At 41.1% G+C, this 23,328-nt stretch overlaps 2 protein-coding genes across 9 annotated transcripts in view; both read left to right on the top strand.

Annotated features, from left to right (window-relative positions):
- LOC306888795 (uncharacterized protein) overlaps positions 1 to 15,560 on the top strand; it is a 59,655-nt gene extending 44,095 nt beyond the window's left edge. For 5 of the 8 annotated variants that reach the window (XM_079447245.1, XM_079447250.1, XM_079447248.1 and 2 more), the window contains 10 exons: positions 3,292 to 3,986; positions 4,256 to 4,513; positions 4,821 to 4,992; positions 5,081 to 5,137; positions 5,836 to 6,110; positions 7,393 to 7,449; positions 9,528 to 9,609; positions 9,687 to 9,799; positions 11,164 to 11,338; positions 11,864 to 15,559. In XM_079447245.1, the coding sequence (XP_079303371.1) occupies positions 3,292 to 3,986; positions 4,256 to 4,513; positions 4,821 to 4,992; positions 5,081 to 5,137; positions 5,836 to 6,110; positions 7,393 to 7,449; positions 9,528 to 9,609; positions 9,687 to 9,799; positions 11,164 to 11,338; positions 11,864 to 11,871 (1,892 nt within the window). In that variant the 3' untranslated portion in view covers positions 11,872 to 15,559. Of the gene's footprint in view, positions 1 to 3,291; positions 3,987 to 4,255; positions 4,514 to 4,820; positions 4,993 to 5,080; positions 5,138 to 5,835; positions 6,111 to 7,392; positions 7,450 to 8,976; positions 9,070 to 9,527; positions 9,610 to 9,686; positions 9,800 to 11,163; positions 11,339 to 11,863 lie in introns of all 8 variants that reach the window. The other 3 variants (XM_079447252.1, XM_079447247.1, XM_079447246.1) reach the window with 3 other exon arrangements.
- On the top strand, positions 339 to 3,065 carry LOC306888796 (uncharacterized protein; the record flags this gene model as incomplete). Its single annotated transcript, XM_079447253.1, has 1 exon — positions 339 to 3,065. The coding sequence occupies one exon, from the start codon at positions 339 to 341 to the stop codon at positions 1,344 to 1,346; it is 1,008 nt and encodes a 335-aa protein (XP_079303379.1). The 3' UTR covers positions 1,347 to 3,065.
- Positions 15,561 to 23,328: the final 7,768 nt, after the last annotated feature.

Genomic DNA, 23,328 nt, shown 5'->3' with positions numbered 1-23,328 from the left:
CATGATGTTGGTGGCATGTAGCCTGAGGGATGATAGTAGTGTGTCATCTGAGGGAGGGGAGCAGAAAAGATGGACGCACAGAGAGTACAACGTGGAGAAAACGAGAGGGGCAGAGAGGAGGAGATTTCTACACACCACACAGCCAATCATCAACCACATCAGAGGTCATGTGATTCACTCCACAGCAGAGAGAAAGAGAGAGAGACGCTTGCAGTCAGATCTCAGTCTATTGTTGCGTGCGGGAGGATACACATCCAAAGCTTTTTATTCACGTTACATTTGACTGCAGAAGACAAACGTGTTTTAGTCATCCAGACCAGAGACAGAGGATCAGAAGCATGTCCTCTCTCTCCAACCAACAGTCGCCCTCTCCGTTCTCAGAGTACAGCGAGCTATGTAAGGTCCCATCCATTTCCACACCTGCCGCTCCTCAGGGCTGGGACTGGCAGCGGGAAGATGTGGGGACGTCACCTGCTGGCCTTCGAGGACTGACGGATGAAGACAAGCTGTGCTTCTACGAGTCTCCTTCTGAGCTCAACGTACCCGGGCGAGGGAGCGTTCCTGCAAGCATGTCGTTCGGCAGCGCGGGGGACAGTCTGGAAAGCCCCTCGTCCTCATCGCCATCGGCTGCGTCTCCAGGTAAATTTACAGCTTCTTTAAGATGCGCGGCGGACAACACCGGAACGATGCTGCTGACACCTGCTCTGGGCTCACCTGAAGATACCCTGAAAGCAGGATTACCTGCCAGCTCTCCATCACCTCTCACGCCTCCCAACTACTGTGTCATCGGCGTCATGAACGACAGCCACCTTGAGGGTGCCGAGCAGGTTACAGGTGGACGTCCCAAGACTGAGGGCTTGTCGCACGAAAGCGAGGAGGAGGAAGATCTCGAGCCATGTTTCATGGGAAGAGCCGAGCAACAGAGAAAGGCCATGAGACGAGCCATGTCCGAATGTTCTCACCTCTCTGTACCTGCCAGCCTCGAGCTCCCGGATAAATACCCCACGCTGGACGAGGTACCAGGACCCCGTCGACCCCACGCGGCGACTATGAAACGCTCCCTAACCGTGGCGGACGATCAGCCCCAGACGCCTCCTCCGTCCCTGTCAGCGGGTGCTACTCGCAGTGACCTACGTGATGACAGAGAAATGCACCCCTCTCCATTCCCACCCCTCAAGAACCAAAGGTTTTCTGTCTCTCCTATGGAAGACCTCCTGGAAGGGCCATTCAACGACAAAGACCAGGGAGTGGTTTTACCAGTGCCAGTGACTACACGTGCGTTCAATGGAACTTGCGGCGCAGACCAAAAATCTGAGGCGGTTAGCGTGACACTTGAGGGTAGGTGATGGGGAGTTGTGGAGATGAGTGACACATTTGTGATAAATGGATGTTGTTAAGGAGTGCGATTCTTTAGCTTGTCTCTGGTATGAACGTTATGATAGATGAGCAGCATAAGTAAGAGATGGGCTCAATGTGTGTCACATCTGTGTGTACGGCGCGGCGCTATCACACCACCGCTTCACGCATGATCATTAATGTCTTCACATGAGCAGGGGGTGAGAAATAAATGTTCTGAATTCCTATTGGTTGATCGAGGTTAGAAACTCCTCAGCGTGTGTCCCTGCATCTGTCAGCGGTTGATGTTTGATGTGCATGCATTTCACATAGTTTTGAAGGAGGGTTCATGCTATACGATAATTCAGCGTGATCTGGTCTTGTGTGTCGATGATGTGAGCTTGTGTTTAATCACCATGCTGTCTGTCTGAATGAAACGTGACGATAACTAAACATTTATAGATGAATGTGATAAATGTAGAGTTTGTGTGTTGATGATGTTCTCTTCCGTGAATCTGAAGCGATGCTGTAAAAATCCATCAGTTTGAGTTTTTGTGAGCTTGTGATTTGTGTGATGAGTTGAGAGAACTGGTGTTGAGTGACTGGACTTTAGAGAACATTATTTTTGACAGATATATATTCGGATGCTCTCCTGTTTGCTGACTGTGATCTGCTAAACGAGACAAAGGGGGGTGGATTTATTCACTCTCATGTCTTTCTTCAGTGGAAAACAAAAGAAGATATTTTGAAGAATGACATTAACTGGACCCCATTCACTTGCATTGGTTTGTGTCCATACAATAGAAGTCAATGGGAGCCGGTGCTGTTCATATTCCAACTTTCTTCAAATATCATCTTTTATGTTTTGCGGAAGAAACTCGTAAAGGTTTGAAATGACGAGAGGTAAATCACGACAGAATTTTAATTTTTGGGTGAACTATCACTTTAATAATGTCTGTTTTTATATATTTTGAGAAGTGCAACCAATCTCTCAGTCCTCTGCTCACCCCTCCCTTTTGAAACATGACGGTGGCCACCACAGTAAAAAAGATGTCGTCGGCTGAGACAGCGTGTCTTCTCATGTTGACGCAGGGAAAAGATCATGTGGGCATTAAAAAGAGCGATGTCTAGTTATTACATCAAAGAAAGGGATTTTAAGGATAAAAAGAAGATTAAAAAAGTCAGGACTTTCCAGCAGAAATGGGTTAGAACCCGCGGTACTAAGGCTTTTAGGGGATATAGTCCTACATCTATGGAGATAATCCTCTGAAGAACTAGTTTATTGTATATTATATTGCATTTCTGTCAATAGAGCCTCTATTAAAGCAGATGTTGCTACACATCATTACCTAATTTAAAAAACACAAACCACAGTGTTCTTTCACTGCAAGGCTATGTTCTCTTATAGATGATAGATTTCAAATATTTCTGATAAATGCTTTGGCTGAGCGCCTCACAAAGTTGCAGTTTCCCAGGCTGTCTTATTACTTTACCATCTTCATTAATTGTCATATTTACCAGTAAATTGTGTTTTATAGCAGCAGCCAGTAAAATAAGGTCAGGTCGGGTCATTATGCAACTTATAGTGAACAGTTGAAAGTGAGCGATCGTAGATATAAAACTGAAAGTATAAAATGTTTTTATCAGGGGTTTGCTGAGGCTGACATCACTGTTGTTGTTGAGACGTGTTGAGATCTTTAAATGACATGATGAATTAAATTGGCCAAATGGATGACAAAAATGAAAAAAACTGGATGGAGGGAATGAAGCAAGAGATGTATAAAGACAGGTTGTTTTCCCAGGTGACAGATTTCATCAATAGCTGTGTTACTTTTGTCTTTTATGGATAGAAAATGTCCAGTGGGGAGTAAACATCCCGAGCAAAAGCCATGAATCATACATCATTTTTATGTGTTTAATAACTAGATACATGTTTTGTGTGTCTCTTCCTACCAGAAAACTGTGAGAAAAACAAACCAGAGATAAATAAAACCGACAACATCCAGAAATCGGACAACTCTGATGTCATCAACAAGATGGAGAAAAATGAGAAAACGCTTGAGCTGAAAGACAAAACCGAGCACACCGATCAAATCGAACTGAAGGAAACTCCAGAGAAAATCAAAGAAATGGCCACACCTGATAAGAAAGAAGAGAAAACAGACAAGATTGAAAAGGTTGACAAGATTGAGACACAAGTAAAGGTTGAAGTGATTGAGAAAGTCGATCAGTTAGAAAAACCCCTGACAAAAAACGTGTCTGTGAAAGAACCAGCGGAGAAGAATGAGACGACGGAGAAGACTGATTCCTCCCTAAACATGGACAGTGAGAAGGTGGATCAGGTAGAAAAGCCTGAAGTGAAGACTGAGAAAGTCAAAGCCGATGAGAACAAATCCAACCAAGACACAGCAGAAGATAACAAACCAGATCTGAAGCTGGAAAAGGACAAAGTTGAGAAAAAAGAACAGAAGACGGATGAAGTTAAAGTCAAACAGAAGACAGAAAAGGTTGAATCCGCTGAAAAGAAATCTGCCAAAGCTGAGAAGGACGAGAAAACCAAAAAGCCAGCTGCTAAACCCACTGCGGCCAAACCTGCCGTAAGCAACGGGGCCCCTGTGAAAGACGTGAGCAGTTCTGAGAAAAAGACCAAGGTTTGTTAACATATTCTGCTTTCACTTGACCCTCCGTTCACCATCCTGCTATTGCTTCTGCTAATGCTAATACGTTTGGTTTTCTCTTGTCAGAAAGCACATAAATGTCACAATTCATGTATCTCTTATACAGGAGCCAATGTTGAGATTATTAAGAATTGTTTAACTCTAATCTGCATTTAACAGCTGGCTTTGCTGACTCATTATCATTTGTCTTTTTCGTTTTTGTTCATCATGTGCCGTGCATCCTTTGGGTGTCATCCGCACAGCCTGTCGGCGGGGCAACCAAACCCATTTCCACCAAACCCCGGCCAAGCGCCACCTTCACCGCTACACCTGCTCCCAAGCGTCCAACCCTTACCTCATCCACCAGTGCACCTGCCCCCCTCAGCAAAAAAGCCTCCTTGCCCAAAGCACCCACCCCATCCGCTGGCACCAAACGACCGGCTACAGCATCCACTCGACCCCACATGACTACAACCTCCACCACCGCCTCCGGGACAGCGGCTAAAGAGGTAAAGCCCAAGGTGAGTCTCCACCCATCTGAACACCATACCAGACATAAAAACCTGTGTGTGTGGGTCATGACTGAACGCATTGAACTTGTTATGAGATGTGATTGTTTTATCAATATTATAATACATGGGCACAACTCTCAAGTTGACACAATGACCTGAGATTTTCATTCTTGGTAGTGAACACAATCCATGGCAGACGCTGTTTATTATTGAAGCAACAGTAACATATTTGTGTAAAACTGAGAAAGAAGAGCCCTTAATCAGCTGTAGGAGAATATTATGATTCATATAATGTCTGTGTATTCTCATCTGGCAGACGGCCACAGAGAAGCGCCCCCCTGTGCCAAAGGTCCCGAGTGCCCCCGCTCGGCTCGCCGCCCCCAAAAACAGCTCGTCTACAACAGCGGAAAACAAACCGGCTCCCACAACAACACGCACATCAACCACAACACGGCCAACAGCCAGCGCTCCCGCCACCCGACGCCCGGGTCAGTCTGAGTCTCACGCATACATCAAACATGAAAAATACCATGAAAATGATTCACAATCATGTTTTCTGTTGTCCTACAAATGTAGTCACAAAGACTGACGGGAAACCTGAAGAGAAGAAAGCAACCACGCTGAAAACCACAGGTACATTTATTCCTATAACTGCATTGTTTTAAAGCAGCTTTACATTAAAGACATGTTAGTGCAAACATAAAGAAAACGTACAACGATACTGTGGTAGTATTGTTTATTTGTTCATAAGATGATCTTTTTTTAACAATGTCAAAGGAGTTCCCATCAATTCTTAGCTGTTTGCTCTTTTTTTATTACTTATTTCAGAGAATTCTTTTTAGTTTAAAATGAAAAGGTTTATATTTGCACAATTATATTCTTGTCTATGAAACTAATTTCATTCATTCAAGCATACACCTTGCTATGAAAAATAATTGTGGTAGTGTAGATTGCTGTTACTGTAAACATGTTGTGTGGCGCTGGATTCTAAATGGAAAAAATCTAATATTGTTTGTGATGATAATGGAAGTCGCAGGTGTTTCGTTTAGTAACAGGTGACATCTGCAAAGGTTGTGCATGCAGATTTTTTAAGGCTTTAAGAAAGACGTGTGTTATAATCCAGCTCTGATAATTTCAGTTTCAGTGATCTGAACTCGGAAAGATTATTTCAATCTGACACACACCCAGAGATTTGTGCTCTACAAGTGAACATTCACATATCTCTCAAACACTTGATCTATGCCTCACGGAATATATACAATAGAAAAGTGCGTACAGACTTTTTTAGGACAGAATTATCTCGATCGAACCTCCATGTGTTTCTGTTTCAGATGCTGCTCGTTCTAAAACGTCACCTCTCCGAACATCCACCGCTACAAGCAGCACCAGCGCCCGTCCCTCAAAAACACCCTCCACCCCCGGCAGCACCGCAGCAGCCGACAAGAAAGCACCCGTACCCCGCACATCACGACCCAACTCAACAACCGCCAGCGCTACAGCTCGCCCCGCCCCTCGTCCTGCCTCCGCCACTGCTACAGATATCAAAATCGTCCGCTCCAAGATCGGCTCTACGGACAACATTAAACACCAGCCCGGAGGAGGAAAGGTACAACATATCTCATCACACATGTGCCCTTCATATGAGACACGGGTTAGATCCAGATGACAGATTCCTCAATATTCCCCCCCTTATAGCTCTATACACCTGATGTTTCACAAATACTATGGTAGCACGAGAGTAACACTGGTATTGTGATATAATGCTTGGAACTGTATGACTGATCATTTTCATATACGATGCAATGATATCATCTGAAAGCAACAAAAGTGTCATGTTTGAGGCACCGTACCCTTAACATGGTGTAGTAATAATATGGTATCATGTCACAAAATAAAACATGGTATCATCATGATCCATTTCCAAATAGATATCATGTTCCAAGTATCACAGTATAGGCCTTTTAGTTGTAGTATGGGCACTGCTTTACTCTTCAAAGTGTTATTTAAAGTCCCAGTGAAATGACAATGCCCATTTGTTGCATGAGATCTTGCAATGTTTATTGTAAATAGTTTATCAATGTGGGTATGTTCTCAGTGTTCTCTTTTTAAAATCCGTGTGCCCTCATAATTTTCAGTTAAAATCTTAAAATGCACTTCCGCCCGATAGTGACTATTAATCTTAAATGACGTAAATTAGACGACTTGGGCGGAGCATCCAGTAACTCCTCCCCTTCAGCCGTTAGTCTTCTGCAAGATTCATTGCAAAATGTAACGGCTGATAGAGTTAGGTTTATCCATCCAATCAAGTCGTAGAGAAAGACGAAAGCCATGCCCACTATTTTTCTGATTCGAAATTCAATTTGACTCGGAAATGCGTCACAATACGGCAGTAAAAACAATCGGAAGTTCATGTCTGGTGTAAGTTCTCCAGATCATTCTGCCGTATTGACTATTTAAACACAACTGCTGATCTTTCGCATGGTTTTCTGTTCTGAACATTAAACTTCCTGTATGCAACTAACAACTTCCTGTTTTCCTGTGTCATGTGATTATGAGTGCATGAATTTCAGCTATTTAGAGCATAGCTATGTATATGTAGATGCCACGTTCTACTGCATTCTGTGTCACTCACATCCTCACGTTCTTCAGCATCTTCTCATGTTTGTCATCTTCTCCCGGCTGAGTTCTCTGTGTTAGCTAACGCCGCTAATCTCCCTCTCCAATGCCTTTCTGAGAAACTTCAACTGTCAGCACAAGCTTTAGCTTGCCGTCCTCCTCTATCCTGAAACGGTTTATTCATGATCTGACACTGAAGTGTTGTTGTTAGGTGAGGGCATCTCTTCCTTCACATGTGAATGATTGATTTGAGGTTGGGCTTGTTCCGCCAGGTCACAGTTTCTCAGAACAGAACGGACTCTCAGAGTAAAGACATCAGCCAGGGCAAAGTGAGTTCATCTCATCATTCATCTCATCTTCTCTCTCGTGTGTCCTCTCATCCTCACATTTCTCTTCTCCAATGGTAGATTGACGGAATCATTATAATCCCTTAGTTTGTAAAATAAGTGTTTATATGGTTAAATATAGAATGTGTCATATCAGCCTACATCTGAATAAAAGGCTGGGTTTAGTCAAATATATCATTTCTAGCTCCTCTAGAAGTAATGTTCTAGATTAATTCAAACCAACACTTGGGTTTGTTCGTATGGTACCCAACTATTGGTTAAAAACCCCAAATGTTTAAAGTGTAGAGATCTCATTAGGGCTTTTCACACTTGAAATGGTTGACCGGGGTTATTCTAAACCCCAGGTAAACAGAATCCTGGGTTATCTGTCATGTTTAAGAGATAACCCTGGGCATTCATAACCTGATGTTTCACACTGTACATCACTAAACCCTGGGTTAACATTCTTATTTGCATATTTGCTGTGTCACCAGTCGCGATTGGCTAAATCCTGCAGCATCAACACTGACTGAATACAAATAGCGTGTGGTCCTTTAAATGACCAGTTTTTGATTGGTTGTCCATTGCTAAGCGTCTGGTCGTATCATCCTACCCGCGCATTGTTTCACACCGCACATGTTTGGCACCGCGAGGGTAAAGACCCTGCTTCAGAGCGGGGATAACAATGACAAGTGTGAAATGTTTGTTTACCCAGGGTTAAAAACAGGGTTTAGAATGAAGATGACCCGGGATCATTAATAGATTTCGTTGCACTGTACTTGTATGTGTGTAATGACAATAAATTGAATCCAATCCAAATCCAAAATCAAGCACAGTGTGAAAAGGCCTTTTGTCTGCTGTGGGCATTAAAAATCTCACATAGTTACGTTCCATTTGACAGCAGGGATACTCAAATGATGATGCTCGGTGTCATGTGATGAAAAGATATCTGTGAATTCCCAGCTAACAGGAAACATTCTCCCAATGTCAACTCGGGTTGTTCTCTGTTAATAAAATGTTCTTGAAGAAATGTTAAGTGCATTTTATCAGCATTAATCCGGAATCTTTTCATAAACATTAGTATAACATTTTCTTCTTAATAACCTAAAATACGTTATTGTATGCTAGGTGAAATGTTCTGGTTATATCTTTTAAAAGGTCTCTGTGTGTGACAGGCGTCATGTTTCAGTGTCGACGCTGTACATTTTTCTCTTTTTATTTGGGGGGGTAAAATAGATAAACTGGTGGGATGCTTTTTATAGACTTTGAGTTACCTTGCACTCTTCATCCACACATTCATCAACTCACCATCATTCGAAACCCTTTGACTAAATGAGCAAACAAGCCGCTGTAAAGCTGGAGCACACGAGCGTATCTCCGGTTTATTTTCTCAGTGTTTAGTGCATGACATAAGGTGCTGGTGTGGTTTGGTTTAGAAGCTTCTGCTGTCTTCCTCTGTTGTCTTCCCTCTCTAACCTGAACTTCCCTGGTGTCCCGTCGCTCCCGCTCGGCCCCGCCGTGCTGCTGTAGGTTCAAATACTCTCCAAAAAAGTGGACTACAGTCACGTCACGTCTCGCTTGGGCTCCAAGGACAATATCAAACATGTTCCTGGTGGAGGGAACGTAAGTAACGTTACTGCATGCGGTGTAGTCGTCTCCAAACAAACACCATCATTTCTCCTCTGTCCATTGTGTCCACGTTCACGGCTGAAACTGAACAATGAGACTCTTTCTTCTGTCAACAAATAAGACCTGCTGATGCTCCAGAAGGAATGTTGCCAAATCCTCTTCTGTTTTTCAAAACATTTCAGACCAAGTCAAATGGTGACAGCCGAGGTTTTGAAGAGCTTGACATTCGTTCATATTCTTGTCTCGCACTCACACATTATCAAATCCGCTGCGTTACGCTGTCAGAAATCTCTGTGTTTCAGTTTTTTTGGATTTGTTTGATCTTTCGTTTTTTCCTCTCTCATCTTGGCCAACTGAGTGCATGGCATGTAAACGTTAGTTTAGGAGTTTAGATTTGTGTAGATTGGAGTGGATTGTCATATACTGTTTTGGGATGTCGTATGTGTTCACAGATCCAGATTCTCAGTAAGAAGGTTGACGTTAGTAAGATAACCTCAAAGTGCGGCTCCAAAGCCAACTTGAAACATAAACCAGGTAGGAGTTCTTTCTCAATGAGCGCCACTTCACAATGTTGTAAAGCACGTCCGTGAGATTTATGTTATGTTTCACAGGCGGAGGAGATGTGAAGATCGAGAGCCATAAGGTGATTTACAAAGATAAAGTTCAGTCCAAAATCGGCTCGATGGATAATGTCAATCATGAGCCTGGTGGAGGTAAAGTCAAGGTGAGACCATCATTCATACGTCTGGTTTTAAAGATGATGAGATGATTTGTGATAACTCCAGCAGAATATTCTCAGTAAATGTGTGGTGGCTCGTAGTCCATGTCAACCAAAAACAGAATGATTCTTTAACACATTTACACTCTTTCTAGATAAAAGATCTGCGTTGTTCTAGATTGTCTGCAGGGGTGAACTTGTTTAAAACGTTGTCCTTTAAAATCCTCTCTAGAATAAAAACATTTCATTTGTAGCTTCATCAGTGGTGAGTGAATTGAAAGGTAAATTACGCTTTAGAACAAATTCAGTGCAGTTTTAAAGGGACCGTGGAGAAAGCTTTGCTTTTTATTTCATGTGTTGGTAAGTTCATGCGTTTTTACCAAAATGACCCATGGTTTTATCCTAGTATCCATGCTTCCAAATAGTATCCAAATGAACTATGGTTACTCCAGTAAAACCATGATATTTTTGTGGTTCAACTGTAGTATTTATTTTATTTGTAGTAAAACCGTGGTTAATGTTTGTGAAGTCATTCCAACCTCAGAAGAATCACTTGCATGTGTCTGATAGTCAAGAGTTCATATAATAGTCAGAAGAGAACAATCATTTAGATCTCTCGTGCTTGTTTTCTCAAACTCTGATTGGAGGGAATGTGAAATTCTTGAAAGCTGAATGTGATGTCACCTGCCCCTCAGCCTATGGCCATTCATTTCAGTCACATGACCACCTGCACGCTGGCACCGTATTATAGATTTGTACTCATGCGCACCCGAATCCATTTGTTCACACCAAAAGGTAGAACTTGTTAGTGTTTATCTTACTGCAAATATGATATTGATTATTTTAAAACATGTGTGGTTAAATCACAGACAAACGCCTTCATATCAGTTCATTGTGCTTCATTATTTCAAGGCTTTCTCTTTTTACTTTATTCTTAATCGCAGTTTAAGTCATATTAACCACACAAAAGTCAACTGTGATTTATTTGAGTATTTATGAAGTGGTAATGTGTTTGGTCAGTCTGTTTTTTCATCTATTTCTCACTGCAAACACACCGTATACACCAGCAGTGAAACATCTGGACACATGAAATCTGTAATTCTTAGATGAAAATATTAGAAAAGTCCAAACAACAGAACTTGTTTTATCTCAACTTTCATTCCCGAGGTGCATCATGGAATGATTTTAAACATTTCATTCCAAGCATTTTTATCAAGCATCAATTTAAGAAAGACGTAAATACATTTGTGTGTGTGTGTGTCTGAATGTTTCACTTCACTGCATCAAGTGTTTGATTTATATTCACGTTGAGTTCGTGGACATTTCATCACATCCCGTTCTATTGACATTGGCATGCTGTGTGTTTTTAGGCTGAGGGGGTCCAGGAGACAGCTGAGGGTAGTCAAGCTCCCTCTAGTGGTGTCTCGGCCGCCCAGCCGGCAGTCGGCTCTGCCCAGGAGAATGGGCTGAAGGAGGGCAGCGCCCCCTGCAGGAGTGAGGAGCTCCGGGACCCACAGGGTCTGGACTCACTCATCCCTGAAACAAGTAAGTTTGAGTGAAACCCGCCCCAGACCCAAAGCCCCTGACAGACTAGAATCCTGACATCACTCCCACACTATCCCATGAGAATGAAGGAGTTTGTTTAGGTTGTTGTTAACCGCTGTATCAGGGTCAGAAATTAACCATATTCAGTATAATCTAACGAGAACGAGAGAACGCATGTGCTTTTAAAATTTGCTATTTAACATATATATATATATTGTGCTCGCTTCAAAAAATATTTTTCTTCTTATTTTTGTCTTGTTTTCTAGTAAAACGTCTTTAAAATGGATTTAAAATTGTATGAGTTCAGATTGTATGGCTTTTAATCACATCCAACAGTTTCTCTCTTGGTCTCACTACCTTTTGTTTTATTGTGCTTTAATATGTTTATTAGAAATCAAGACAAAAATACTCTTCATATAGGCTTCATTATAAAGACCTTACGTGCTACCATGAAAAGTTCATTTCAGACCCTGGTCCTGATGTTGTTATCTGATCATGAAATCGTTTCGACTTCTTATTTTTCAGGCATCTAATTCTGCTGTTTGCTGTCACTTTACCCTTCCCATTTCAATCCCCCGTCACTTCCTCTCCTCCCATGTTACCCTGTTTTTATGTCCTGTTTCCGTCTGTCCCGTCTTCCCTCACTGATGCAGATTGAGTCTTTCAAGCTACATTTCCGCGAGAAAGCCCGCGCTCGCACGGACCACGGCGCCGACATCATCATCTGTCCCGCCTCGGCTGACGGCTCCGCCCAACCCCACCTGTTACGCAACAGCATCTCGCTCAACGACTCCATCGCTACCGCCGGCCTCCCCCGCTCTCACACCACCCCGACTCTCCTCTCCTCCCAGGAACAGGGCGGAAACCTCGGCTCGCTCGACGAACTCCGGACGTGACTTCCCTTCTCTCATTCGTTCTACCATTGCTATGACTTGTTTAATGGGTGTGTTTGTTAAACGTCAGACTGCATGAAGAAGACTGGTAGGGAACTTCTTCCTCCAGGGCTAGTGGGTGCTCTGATGAAGGTCTGAATGAGGTTTTGTCTTTTATAAGCTTTGGCCAGGAACCGAGCTCAATCCTCTCATAAGCCCTTTCTCCGCTGCTAAACTCATGCTCGACACACCTAACAATCACATCTGCTTTCTCATATGATATAGAGCATGACATCTAGATCTTGGTCTTTATTTCTCCGTACAACAGTGTTGAAACTTCCTTGTTCGTGATTAATGTGGCTAACCTGAACGTCACAAATAAACATCTAGATCCATCTGGCCATCATCCCACGCTGCCTTTAGGTCCTGCTGCGAAGAGTTTAAAAGTGTTTCACATCCTTCACCTTTCAGACAAGCAGGAGGATTTCCAGCTGTGATGAGGATTAGATGAGTGCTGCCGTGCCGATGAAGTTTTGAAGGCCAAACTAGAAATTCTCTGACAAAAAGCCAATAGGATCTTTTTCTATAGCCTTTCCAATATTACAAAGAAAAAGCACTGCGATCCCCAAAAGTATATGATACACATCCATTGAGATAATCGTCACAAGTTTTATGGTTTTTGAAGAGTAAAAGTAAATCTTATATGATGCTCGCTTAACATCAATACCGACAACTCTTTCAAACGTGTATGAAGACATGTTCACCGATGGGGAACTACTCCATCCATCATTTTTTTCATTTGTGTCCATGTTTCATTGCTTTTGAGGTTTTTATGCATGATGACATTTATTGACATTACCATGTCTGTAGTCGCATGTACGAACTTGTTATCAACAACCTTTTTCCAAGACTCGTACAATCTCTTAAAAATCACCAGTGCGGTATTACCGGTGTAACATTTATGTCATATAACAAAACGTGACAATATCTCAAGCTTCCAGACCTTATTTTAGCCATTTAAACCAAAACGCATTCAGAAATCCCATTGATTTCCTGATGCTCTAAAACTGCCTCTGGATCGTGGCCTACAAAACAATATCATGACTGCAGCACTCAACTGATGCTTTATCCTGCAGAGGATGATGGGAAATGTAGTTGTATCACACAAACCCGCAGCTGGCTGAAAGGCAGTCGTGTCTATAAACCCATAGGCTATCTGAATCTCCGTGTGTCGTGATTGTGTGTTTGAGTGAATATTGTAGACTTGAACCGTTTGTTTTATCCTTCAGTTTTCTTTTTTTGACCAGCAGATGTTTCTTTTTCCTCATTATTGTAAAGCAATATATAATGCCTACAAGACGTTATTTTACATGCACGTGGACTGAGACCATAGCATCAAATGTAGCTCCAGACGGCTTTGTGAAAGTTAAGAAGGTCTGAGGAGGAACACTGAAGGGAAAATACTTTAGAAAGTAGAAAGCAAGACTATAACATGGAGTTGTCATGTGTTGTCATTGATGTCGGTACAGTACAGTATGTTTATGACTCCTGATCTGCCGGAAGGTTTGTCTGCGGGTGGCACTTAAATCATCTGCCTTTAGAGAGACACAGAACGGAATGCGACGGCTTGAAACCTTCAAACTGGTTGCGGTTTAAGAAACGGGAATTGTGCATCAGGTGGTTGTTATCTGGATGATTCTATTATTGCATGTTTTGCAGGTCTTTTTGAAGCTTTAGAGCGTGATGTTGAAAGTTCCTGCGGAGCTGATCTTTCTTGTAGCATCTTCTGTGGTAGGTTATTTTCAAATAGACTTTTTTTTGTGGTCAGGTCGAGCGTGGAAGATCATGAGAGCTTTACTCAGAGATGTTTGGTTTGGTGTAATGAGGTCAGAACACATGTTTTCTTGAGACTTTATTCGTTTTCATCATCTGTGGGCAGTGTGGATGGAGGGATGTGTTTTAAATAGGTTTTACTTCGTTTTATTATTCTCACCAGATTTCTTCAACCCATTCAAACATGTAAAGCAATAAGGCTGTTAGTTTGACGTCATCATCAAATAATCCACATCAGGAGACGAATGATCAAAATCTGTTTGATGAAAAGTAGAACATGTTCATAAAGATCCACTTGATGTTCAGAAAGAACTATTTTTTTCAAGATGTTTTTAGATAAAAATGAAATTCAGCTATGGGTTTTGAGCATCGAAGATTTACATTTGAATGAAGAAAAATCATTTATTAAAATGTTTCACCGGGGAATTAGTGAACAACACAAACTGATTGATTTTGGGCAATAATTAATATTTATCTTTTTTTTGTAAATATTTGTGTTTTATATGTGACATCCATAAGTACAGTATTTCAGTACGGTTAATAATGTGTATAACAATGGTTTGTAGTGAAATGGTCACATTCGGTCCCCTAAATGCAGTCGATATAATAAGAACAATGTGCAACTTCTTTTTTCTTTTCAAGTATTTACGGTTGCTCCACCCATATTGTTATAGGTAAACACGTGCTGCCATCCAATGCACTCAATATTGCCATAAGAATTAAAGCAATGTCAAAAAATACTTAACTCATAACACAAGTGAGTGCTTGATATGCTTTACCTTTAATGGCTGGTGGTTTTATTATAGTTTTTTTCTGGGAAAAAGACAAAAAAAAAGAACAAAAAGGTTTGAGATAAAGATGCAAAGCACTTATAATTCTGTCCTCTGACAGCTGTGTCTTTAATGTTTTGGGCAGTCTGCCCTGATGATGCCAGGCGGGTCATGTTCAGGTGGGCATTGATATTGTTAAACGTCTTCTAATAATCTTAATGAATCTCACATACCCCTTACATTTGATCAATGGTAGTCTTACATAAACAGTATGATGCTGTGAAAACTAAAACTAGGGTGGGGGATGCAATGAATGTGTTGCACTGATTTTATTGTGTCATGAAGGACCAGGGGGCATCGTGTTGAATCAGGGAGTGAGAGGAGAGGTCCAATCATTCTTATTATTGTTTCATTTATTATTTTTTTGTTTAATCTGGGAGAGATATGAATTGTATTCATTATAAAGATGTCCAGCCCTGAAGTAACATAAACTAAGAAACACAACATTCGTGTGCAAAACTAGGAGTAGGTTTTGGTTTCTGGTGAGGCAGTAAAGATCATATTCATGCTGAAACCAGCTCAGACTGTTGTTTTGGTGATTTTCTTGATGGTTCATTTTCTTTTATTTTCGAGTTATTTCCATTAAAAATGAATTTCATAACAATTTCGGTTTGAATGAGGTGTTAATTGTGGTTAACTATGATGTGATTATTAAACATTAAATTAAATAAAGTGTTTAAAACATGCTACATGTGTTTTGTTTTCACCGTGTATCTTCTCCCATGATAAATTCATTTACATTCAAATCATAGATGCGTGGCATATCATGGCATGAAAGTTTCAGTTTTTAGGTGTTCACTTCATTTGAGCAGCCTACATATAGATTAACGTGTCCATGGGACAAGCATCACACCGTACCACAGCAAGTCACCATGCTTTGTTAGATTTTTTTTGTAAATTCGTTTATGTAAATGTCTCCTAATCTTTTAGGTAATCTTCAGGAGTATGGATTCATTTCTTTCCTTTTGTGTTAATGTATTTTGATAAGCTAAAGCTTTATGTGCCTAAGCACAAAACCTATGTCATTTTAACATCATACAAAGTTCTGTTCATTATTAACTTAACTTAAATTGTTTATGTTTAAAGGCCATGTGAAGAACTTTCTAAAAACGTAAACAATGTAAACGTTCTTTTTTCATGCCTTGAGAGGAATCAAATACATATAATATACCGATAGAAAAGTGTAATAAAATGCCATGATGCTTGTCATATGTTTGGAATCACAACGCCCAATTTTGCGGTGCAAATACTGTTTAAATAGTATATGCTCCCGAAATAGAGTCTGTGCGTCCTCAAAACATATTTGGGTACAGAGCGTTCGCTATAACTCCACACAGTTTGTGCTGTGAGTGTGTGTCAAGTCAAGTCAGCTTTATTTATATAGCGCTTTTTACAATTTTCATTGTTACAAAGCAGCTGTACAAGAAAACATTGACTATAAGCAAAACATAAAAGGTTATGGAAGTCAAATATCAGACACAATAAATTCCTATATGCAGAGTTAATTAAATAAGACTATCAAATTCTAGCAGCCCCCCCGGCCAGGCAAACGGTGGCGAGGAACCCAAAACTCCATTGGAGGAGAAAACCTCAGAGGGAAACCAGGCCTAACCAGGGGATTCCAGTTCCCCTCTGGCAAAAACTGCAGCCTCTGCACAAGCTCGACAGTGCTTGCACAACAAGGCAAAATAAAAAACAAAGTTAGATTTAAAATTATCATTAATAATCTAATAGCGACTGAAGTTTTGTAGAGTCGCCAGGTCCTTCGTCCAGCATTTGTCAGGTCTGGGAATGGATTGCGCCCTGCCCGCTCCGGTAACCTTGGACTGCATCCTGCCCGCTCTAGTAACCTTGGAACAATGAGACAAGACTGGCTGAGAGTAGAGTACTGTTCTGCACTCTTTGATGCAACAAATGAATCAGTTGTTAGTGGAAGTGTCCCTGGTTCCGGTTGATCTAACTAGTGCAGCCTAGATCTTTGAAATATATATATTACGATAGTGTAGTGTATGCAAGAATAAAAAGATGCGTCTTTAGTCTAGATTTAAACTGACAGACTGTGTCTGCCTCCCGGACAGTGCAGGGTAGACTGTTCCAAAGTTTAGGCGCTAGATAAGAAAAGGATCTGCCGCCTGCACTTGATATTGAAATTCTAGGTATTACCAACTGACCTGACACCTGAGAGCGTAGTTCACGTGATGGACTATAATACGTTAGAAGTTCTCTCAAGTAGTGACGAGCTAAACCATGCAAGGCTTTATAGGTAATAAGCAAGATTTTAAAGTTTATGCGATGCTTTACAGGTAACCAGTGCAAGGTTGACAGAACCGGGCTAATATGCTCATACTTTTTTGTACGCGTAAGAACTCGAGCTGCCGCATTTTGGACCAGTTGGAGTTTTTGTAATAGGCCTGCAGGGCAACCACCTAATAGTGCATTACAGTAATCTAGTCTTGATGTCATAAAGGCATGTATAAGCTTCTCTGCATCTGGTGGTGACAGCATATGACGTAGTTTAGATATATTTCTAAGATGGAAAAACGCAATTTTACAGGTGTTGGCGACCTGGTTCTCAAATGACAGAGTTCTATCGAATATAAAGCCAAGATTCTTTGCTGAAGATGAGGGTTTTATTGAACATCCATCAATAGTTAAGCAGTATTCTTGGTTGCTACGTAGGGCGGTTTTCGGTCCGATAAGTAACACTTCAGTTTTGTCCGAGTACAGTAATAAAAAATTGCTACTCATCCACTTTTTTATATCGACTATGCATTCCACTATTCGATGGAATTGCTGTGTTTCATGAGGCTTCGAGGAAATATAAAGTTGCGTATCATCAGCATAGCAGTGAAAGCTTACTCCGTGTCGCTTTATTATATCTCCTAGAGGTAGCATATATAATGCGAAGAGCATAGGCCCTAAGACTGAGCCCTGTGGTACACCGTACTGGACTTTCGATTTGCGTGATACCTCATTGTTTATTGCTACATATTGAGATCTAAGCCATTTGAAAGCTATTTCCTTAATACCGACATCATTTTCGAGTCTATGTAGGAGCATGCCGTGGTCAATGGTGTCGAATGCAGCACTAAGATCTAGCAGCACCAATAAGGAGATACAACCTCGGTCGGACGCCATAAGCAGATCATTTGTAACTCTAATCAGAGCAGTCTCTGTACTGTGATGTGCTCTAAATCCAAACTGGAAATCTTCATTAATCTCATTCCTTTGGAGGAAGGAGCATATTTGAATTGAGACTACTTTTTCCAGAACTTTAGATAAGAAAGGTAGATTTGAAATAGGTCTGTAGTTAACTAGTTCTCCAGGGTCCAGATGGGTTTTTTTTGACAAGGGGCCTTATAACAGCTACCTTATATGCTTAAGGCCAGTGGCGGTTTTAGGCACGGGCGAACCGGGCAGTCGCCCGGGGCGGCATTTTTTCATGTCACGTGGGGGGCGGCACCGGCACGAGCAGTAAAAAAAACTCTGGGCCGCCGCAAATCGGTTATCTATTATCTACCATTCATTGTGTGGGAAATTGGCAAATTGGCGCCCCTGCATGCTGAAAAGATAAAGGTATGCAACTATAATGTTCTCTCGGTGTTATGATTACTGTATCCATGTTGTCATCTGTTTAGCCTAGTCGTTAGAGCGCCCGACTTTCATTCGGACGGACACCGGTTCGAGGCCTGCGCAGGGCAGGTAACCGACAACACAAATTTGGTTTTAAGTCAACAAACACGAGATCTAATTTCACCATAATATTGTGCTTTGCAACAAAACTGTTACAAGTTCAGTTATTATGATTTATTTCCATCAGTTGGGTTAACGTAAGGTCCCGTAATGAGCAAACAGAATTTTCCAATCTGTAGCTAGTTTCTAAGACAAACATAACCTTTGCTATTTATTTGCTACATCACACATGTCATGAATATGAAGGTTTTATGCATGTTTATGACAACTGTCATTAAGTGTCATTCGCTCAATTATGACATTTTTAATGCAAATATTGTTTGTTTGAGTTCTTTGTTGACAACTTTACATTAACCAATACATCTTAACCTGTCATAATTGTCATAAAAACATGACATAGCAGATTAATAATTGAATGTAAGACATACTTAGCTGGTGTTTCGGCATCTAACCATATTGCCTTAGAGACACTTCTGTACGCGTCACAGTTGTTTTATTTGACAGAACAAACATTTTACTTGTACGGTCAACAGAAAGTTGGCCATCCCATCGCTCACCCCCTACCAACCACGACAAACAATATAACACACCGGATATAAAGGAAACGGAAGTGAACACAACAAAACACGTGATTACAAATAACCAATAAGAAGATAAATGAATTAAGGCCACTACAGCTGGGTTAACCGTCATATTGGTTTTGACATTGGCTGTCATGAGGCCATTATAACTGTCATGAATCTTTTTCTGACCACTTTTTTTCCAGTGGTACAAATTGAATGTCAGTAAAATATCAATAAGTGTTAATACTCTGTCAAATTGTTTTATAACAATGTCATGTATACTTTTCTTGACCTCAACTACAGTGGTACAATTACATTTTAATGACAAATTCAATTTGTACCACTGTAGTTTAGGTCAAGAAAAATATGACATAATTTAGTTTTTTCGAGGGGGGGGGGGGGCGCTCAAAGATGTTCTCGCCCGGGGTGAAATTCAATGTAGAACTGCCACTGCTTTAGGCACATGTCCTAATGTCAGAGATGAGTTAATAATGCTAAGTAGAGGATCTATAATTTCTGGGAGCATCTCTTTCAGTAGATTTGTAGGTATAGGGTCTAACATGCATGAAGTTGATTTAGATGATCTAATGATTTTAGAGAGTTCATTGTGATCTATAGTAGAAAATAAACATAATTTCTCCTTAGAGGCGCTGTAGTTAGTCGTTTGTTCAGCGGGATTCACTTCTGGTTGCATAGTTATAATTTTCTCCCGAATATCTTGGATTTTATTTGTGAAATAGTTCATAAAATCATCACTGCTATGCTGGTATACATAATCAGAAGTCGCTGACGATTTATTTTTGGTTAATTTAGCCACTGTGTTAAATAAAAACTTAGGGTTATGCTGGTTTTCTTCTATTAGTGATGAAAGGTAGGCGGCTCTAGACGTTTTTAGGGCTTTCCTGTATTTTTTAATACTATCCTTCAATGCTGTATGAAATACCTCTAATTTAGTTTTCTTAAAGTTGCGCTCCATTTTTTGTGGCGCTTTCTTTCGAGCCTGAGTGAGTTCATTATTCCACGGTGTCGGTCTGTCATTTTTAATCTTCTTTAAGCGCAGAGGAGCAACTATGTCTAGCGTTTCCGAGAAGGTGGCATTAATATTTTCAATGGTAAAGTCAAGATCTTCATCGTTATTATTCATGCTAGAGATTTGAGACAATTCAGGCAAATCATCAAGAAACGCACCTTTTGTAGTCGAAGTTATTGTTCTACAATATTTGTAACTTGGAGTTTGATTTGCCACCATTGGGTAATGAAGCAAGCATGATACCAGATAATGATCAGAAATGTCTTCGCTCTGCTGAAGGATTTTTATGTCGCCCATGTTTATACCGTAAGACAATATTAAATCTAAAGTATGATTACGAAGGTGAGTAGGTCCTGACACATGTTGACTAACGCCCATGGAGTTAAGAGTGTCTTTAAAAGTCATTCCTAAAGCATCTGTATCATTATCTACATGAATGTTAAAGTCCCCAGCAACAAGGACTCTGTCTGCAGCCAGTACTAGTTCTGATAAGAACCCACCAAATTCTTTAATAAAATCTGTGTGGTTACCTGGAGGCCTATATACAATAGCCAGAATAAATTTTAAAGATGTTTTGTCCTTAGTATTAGGTATTGATGCATCAAGTACCATGACTTCAAAAGAATTGTATTTAGGATTAGACTTCTGAGAAATGCTAAAAGAGTTACGGTAAAGTGCAGCAACACCTCCCCCTCTGCCTTTTAGGCGAGGCTCGTGTTTATAATAATAATCTTGGGGGACAGACTCATTTAAAGCAATATAATCATCTGGCTTTAGCCATGTTTCTGTTAGACAGAGCATGTCCTTTTTATGATCTTTTATCATATCGTTAATAAAAAGTGCTTTATTAGAGAGAGATCTAATATTTAGCAATCCGAGTCGAAACAGTTGATTATCTGTATTATGTTCATGTTTAGTTAGTTTAACGTTAATTAAATTACCTTTGAGGGTTTATGCATTATTTTATGTTTGCTAGTCCGGGGGACAGACACAGTCTCTATTTTATGATGTTTGGGAGAAAGTATTATCGTGTGTGTGCACAGTTACAGAGAAGGTGATTATTCAGAGGCGCTGCTTCACCATTGTTTTTCTGTCAACGCGCTAGACGGACGTGTTTTTATGGCAAGCCGATGGTGTCACAATTATAAAGTAATAGAGCAATAGAGTAAACGCGTTTATATCTGAATGCCGCTTTTGCGCTGCAAAATTGGGCGTCGCGATTCTAAACACATTTGAATGTACAGTATACATGTTTAATCTATGGCGTAATTGTGACACCATCGGCTTGTTTGAATGTTTGGATGTCTTCTTTACTATGGTGCGCACTGTGATCTGTACTGGATTTTTTGACTGTAACTCACAGATAATTCCGGCCAAGAAACACAACACCGAGTGGGAGGGAATGGGAGTCGTTCTTCTGGGTTTGGGACAGGACAGGATTTTTCCCAAGTTTTTCTTCGGATTGGGATGGGACAGGAATATTTTGTGGGAGTGGGAGGGGAGCGGTTTGAAAATCCTCTTCCGTGTTGTCATGTATTAGAGTGGTATGCATATATGTCGTTACCTGTATCAACCGCTGCCAGTGTGAAAGGATTGAGGAGCAGATGTCCGACATGTCTTTAAATCCTGAGAAGGATGTAGTTAATCGAGTTGCTCTTAAGAGAGATACCTATAGAAACGCAAAAGGGAGGCCTGCAGAGAGAAGGAAATGTTACAGATGTGGACATAGTGATCATTTAGGGAGAGACCAGTCGTGCCCTGCACAAGGCCAGGTTTTTCACAAATGTAATGGGAAAGATCATTTTTCAAAAGTGACCGTTCAACCTCAGGAAGGCAGGGGATCGGAAAATAAAGGAGCTGGTAGACTTGGACCTCATTGAACCTGTTCGAGGTCCCATGCCATGGGTGAATCCTATAATTTCCTGTATCTCAGTGGTAAGAGCATTGCGTTAACAACGCAAGGTTGTTGGTTGGATCTCAGGGGATTGCAGATACCTATGTATAAATGTATAGGATAATGCAACGTAAGTCGCTTTGGATAAAAGCGTCTGCCAAATGCCTAAATGTAAATGTAATAAGACTGTGTCTCGATATGAGACAGGCTTACCGTGCCATAGCGAGAGAGCGTTACCCTATACCTACCACGGATGAGATTCTACAGGGCATCAATGGCTCAGCTACAGTATATTCTGTAAACTGGTTTTAAAGTGGGGTTACAACCAGCTTTCGGTGTATTCTCCACCATTCAACAGTATCAACATGAGATTGCCAATGCCCTAGCAGGAATCGAGGGGGTAGAGTAGCTACATTAGCAGATTCATCCCACAGTTAGCAATGCTATCAGAACCATTATGACAGCTGACAAAAAAGGAAACACATTTTGTCTTTGGACCAGAACAGAGACAAGCATTCACCGCACTGAAAGAAGAGCTAGCCAAAGCAGGCACACTGGCATATTTTGGCAAAGATGCTCTTACCAAAGTGATAGCAGATGCCAGCCCAGTTGGACTGGGGGCAGTCTTAGTTCAGACACATAATCGAAAAACAGTGCCAATATGCTATGTGAGTCGCTGCCTGACAGATTGTGAGCGCAGATATTCCCAGATGGAAAAAGAGGCTCTGTCCCTTGTGTGGGCATGTGAGAGACTGCACGCTCTACATTTATGGTAGAGAATTTGAGTTGGTTACAGACCACAAACCTCTAGCGGCAATATACAGCCCTCGTTCCAAACCTTGCGCCCGCGTAGAACGGTGGGTTCTCTGATTACAGCCATACAATATTAAAGTCACATACTTATGGGCCAGACACAATATTGCAGATCATCTGTCAAGACTGCTGAGAGAAACTTAGAAAACTGAGAGACATGAACACCAATCGGACAAGTATATAAGGTTTGTTGCTTCGAGCGCAACGTCCAATGCCATGACAACAATAGAGGTTGAGGAAGCATCTGAGAGGGATTCAGAACTGACAGAGGTACGCTTAGCCATCAACAGTGGCCATTTTGAGAACTGCAAAGCTTATGCTCCAATAGCACATGAGTTATGCCGCATCGGACATTTGGTACTCCGGGGAACACATAGTAATACTGAAAGCATTCTGGCCCAGGGCTCTGGCTTTAGCCCATGAAGGATTGGATTGGATTCCATTTATTGTCATTTCACACAT

This window comes from Barbatula barbatula, assembly GCF_947034865.1.
Source record: "Barbatula barbatula genome assembly, chromosome: 23".
NCBI lineage: Eukaryota > Metazoa > Chordata > Actinopteri > Cypriniformes > Nemacheilidae > Barbatula > Barbatula barbatula.
The sequence above is the reverse complement of the archived record's forward strand: the minus strand, read 5'-3'. Positions and strand labels throughout refer to the sequence as shown.